Source organism: Arachis ipaensis, chromosome B10, assembly GCF_000816755.2.
Source record: "Arachis ipaensis cultivar K30076 chromosome B10, Araip1.1, whole genome shotgun sequence".
NCBI classification, from domain to species: Eukaryota; Viridiplantae; Streptophyta; class Magnoliopsida; order Fabales; family Fabaceae; genus Arachis; species Arachis ipaensis.
Genome location: NC_029794.2, coordinates 25,047,881 through 25,051,466, shown reverse-complemented (window position 1 = coordinate 25,051,466; position 3,586 = coordinate 25,047,881). Strand labels below are relative to the sequence as shown.

The 3,586-nt window shown below is 36.0% G+C and overlaps 1 protein-coding gene across 1 annotated transcript; it reads left to right on the top strand.

The window, feature by feature from the left end:
* Window positions 1,921–3,169, top strand: LOC107621969 (inactive protein kinase SELMODRAFT_444075-like). Its single transcript, XM_016323920.2, has 3 exons — window positions 1,921–2,059; window positions 2,266–2,415; window positions 2,622–3,169. Exons 2-3 carry the CDS (start codon window positions 2,353–2,355, stop codon window positions 2,805–2,807), a joined length of 249 nt encoding a protein of 82 aa, XP_016179406.1. The 5' UTR covers window positions 1,921–2,059; window positions 2,266–2,352; the 3' UTR covers window positions 2,808–3,169.

Sequence of the window (3,586 nt, the reverse complement as noted above, 5' to 3'; positions counted from 1 at the left end):
ATTGATATGCCATTTGCTTTTACTGTTTTCTCACTTGTATGTTGTAGCTACCATGTAATTGAGACCCTCGTTATGTGGCATTAACCCACCCATACTTTATTTATTTTCTTATCTTTATTTTTGGGTTACTTTTCTTCCCTTTTTCTTTCAGGATGGCCACCAGGAAGGGAACCGGAAGACGTTTACATGGGGAGACAGACAAGTCTGCCACACAATCTTTGGAGAAAAAGCATCAGTTGGAGCCACCCGTCCACTTGTACATCTCTGCATGCACCGAGGACAGTGCAATCTTTAAGTGTGGGGAGGTCGATACTGACTTCCGTGGGTTAGTTATTTCCTATTTCAACACCAATTTTTTATTTTCGCTGTTAAATTTGTTGTTGCATTTGCATGTTTATTTGATTTTGTGCATATTTTACCACTTGGTTGAAGTAATATTTTCTTTTTTTTTTCAAGAAACTTTTTATAGCATTTCACTAATTTGAATTAAACTTTTTGAAAAACTTGTTTGAAGAAATTTTAATTTGGAACATGGTTTTAGAGCTCGAACACACAAAACCAGTGAGATTTTGAGCCTACTTGATTGGTGTTTAGGACATGTTCATGCATTCAATAATTTAATCATATGCATTGAAAAAAAAGAAAAAGAAAAAAAAGAAAATATATATATATATATAGGTGAATTCTACCCAACCCCCTCTATTTCAACATGTAAATTACCCCTCGTGACATGGCATGTTTTAATTGGATGCTTAGTTTTAGTTTGAGTTAATTTAACTCAATAAGAGTTAATATCTTAACTAAAGTAGGGTAATTTTGTAATTAAATATTTTTACAAGAGGGATAAACATATAATTTCTATAAACATGAATAAGTAAAATTATATTATTATCATTGTGCAGAAACTCAATTCACCCCGATCCCATTTCTCTCTGAAATTGAAAGAAGAAATCAACTCAACTCTCTACAATGGAAAGCTGTTTCCAATTCCAATGAAGATAATTTTGCTGGAGAAAAAATGGAAAAAACTGTGAGCGTCTGAGAACTTGTAGAGCACCCAGACTACTCCTTTTGTTTTGGTGATATTGTGTTTGTGGCTCAAATGATAGTAGCTGTCTCACGGCTTGCTCAAACTCAAAATCAATCATCCCCATTCAGAGTTCAGAGCTTGAGCTTCAATGGCGACGAAGAAGCAGAACGATGATAACACCAGGAAGGCGGGCTTTACTCACTAATGCCCCCCAGTCCCCAACCTTCGTTCTCACCGTCGAAGAAGCCGTACGCTTGCCGTCGTTCTCACCCTCAAGCAGCCGACTCGCTTTCGCCCTTCCCTCAACTCCCCTTTTCTAGCAAAACAGTTATGGAACTGCCCTCCTGAGGTTTTTTTTAGATAACTTATTTTTCATGAATTTGATTTGCCTGAATTATGATACAGTTCTGAATTTATTTGTTATTGATTTGATATTGTCTCATAACTCATGATTTTGAACCACTGGTATGGTAGTGCTTGCTTATTGTACAATGCATTCTTGTAGGTTTGTAGTTTACACTATAAAAGGCACCTTTACCTCACTTTTGAATATCCACCCATCTACATTTTTAAATTTACTTACCATTGGATGTAAAAGACAGAATTTTTTGAGTCTTGTATAGATTACATTCTAAACTCTGGTGTATGCTGAATTTGAGTTGGATTACATACATGCCTAATTTTTCTAACAGCATTATATTGTGATTTCAAGGTTGGTGATTTTGGATTGGCGAGGTGGCAACCTGATGGAGACACGGGTGTGGAAATCCGAGTAATTGGAACATTCCGGTATGTATTTGTGTTTGTCCTGAATGGTTTTCATAATCAAAACTTGTCTGAGAAATATGAACTCACAATTAAGATATGTCGTTATTGTGTAGGTATTTGGCTCCTGAATATGCTCAAAGCGGCCAAATAACTGAGAAAGCTGATGTTTATTCATTTGGGGTGGTATTGGTGGAGCTTGTTACAGGGAGAAAAGCTGTGGATCTCACGCGGCCTAAGGGACAGCAGTGTCTTACTGAGTGGGTAAGTTATATTTGTAATTTTTACTCGAACCATTCTGTGAAAATTTTCACCCTTTATTTTATCCCCAACCAAACATTGCCTAAGAGTTAAAGTATGGCTATGTCTATAATTAACAATCAGAAATCCTATATTAATCCCCTTTTATGTTTTTGGTTGTTCATGCCAAGTCTTGTCGAAATTTGAGTAAATGTCTTGATATTTAACAGGCACGACCTCTGTTGGAAGAATATGCCATTGAGGAACTGATTGATCCAAGGCTGGGGAACCAATACTTAGAAAATGAGGTATATTGCATGTTGCATGCTGCATCATTATGCATACGGCGAGATCCTCATTCTAGACCACGCATGTCACAGGTAAACAAGTTCTTGAACTTATTTTTTGTTGGAAAAAATTGCTTTGAAGAATTCTCAATCACATATTTATTATAATTTGATCAAACTCTGTTTTAAGTTAAAATCAATAGGAAAAGCTAATGCTGTATGTTTAGATCATGTTTTTTGAATTTGACCATGTTCCCCGCCTAACTATTTTTAAAATTATTTCTGCTTGTTTATTCAAGGTTCTTCGTATACTGGACGGCGACATGGTCATGGACACAAGTTACATTTCAACTCCAAGTTATGATGTGGGAAACCGGAGTGGCCGACTCTGGTCGGAGCCGCTGCAGAGGCAGCACCATTACAAGGGTCCTCTGTTAGAGGAGTCACTTGAATCATTCAGTGGGAAGCTATCTCTTGACAAATAGAGGCCTGCATATTGGGATAGGGACAACAAAGCAAGAAGGACTTCATGTGAAGATGACATTTAGAAAGGGGTTGATACTTGATCAAAATTGAGAATTGCTTTTTTCTTGTTATGCTAAATATGTTTATTTTCCCTCCTATTTTGTAATTTTGCATCTTTCTATCTATCTTTCTGCAGTGATCTAATTTTGCATGTGTATAATAGCAGGGTGAAAGTAGGATAGGTAAAAAAATATAGAAGTTTTTGAAATTCTTCAGGGAAAATCATGTACACACTATTGTGCCTAAAAGGGCCTCTTTGACTTGAGAGAGTTTGTGGGGTCTTGAAATGAAATGAAATGGAGTAGCTTCTTCTAAGTTCAAAGATTATTGGTTTAATTATCCCTTTTCACTTTCCATGTGCGTGTCCATGCACATGCATGCGTTGAGAAGCAAACAAACATGGTTTGATGGTTGTCATCTGAAGTTCTGAACCAACTTGGACAGCGACACAGACAAATCAGAGTTAGCCTTTTGCATCTATGAAGGGTACTAAAATCACAGGGTAATTAATAATGACACTTCACCTTTTTGAGTTTGAATGATATCAGAAACATTTTATTTATGAAAATGTACACTAAACTCTAATATATGCAAGTCTCATGACTCATGACACAATATCTTCATATTTTATAAAATATAGCGCTAATCTCAATATCTCATAATTAAAGAAGAGGTAAGTATAGACATGACAAAACAAAAGCAAAAAATGCTGAATATATAGTAGCAGTTAATGAGACTG

What these genes read in the sequence shown, in the direction of transcription:
- LOC107621969 (XM_016323920.2), top strand. Translation starts at nt 2,353, where the DNA reads ATGTTGCATGCTGCATCATTATGCATACGGCGAGATCCTCATTCTAGA. An exon ending in CTAGACCACGCATGTCACAG is followed by an intron (nt 2,416 to 2,621) that starts GTAAACAAGTTC and finishes TGTTTATTCAAG; the next exon opens with GTTCTTCGTATACTGGACGG.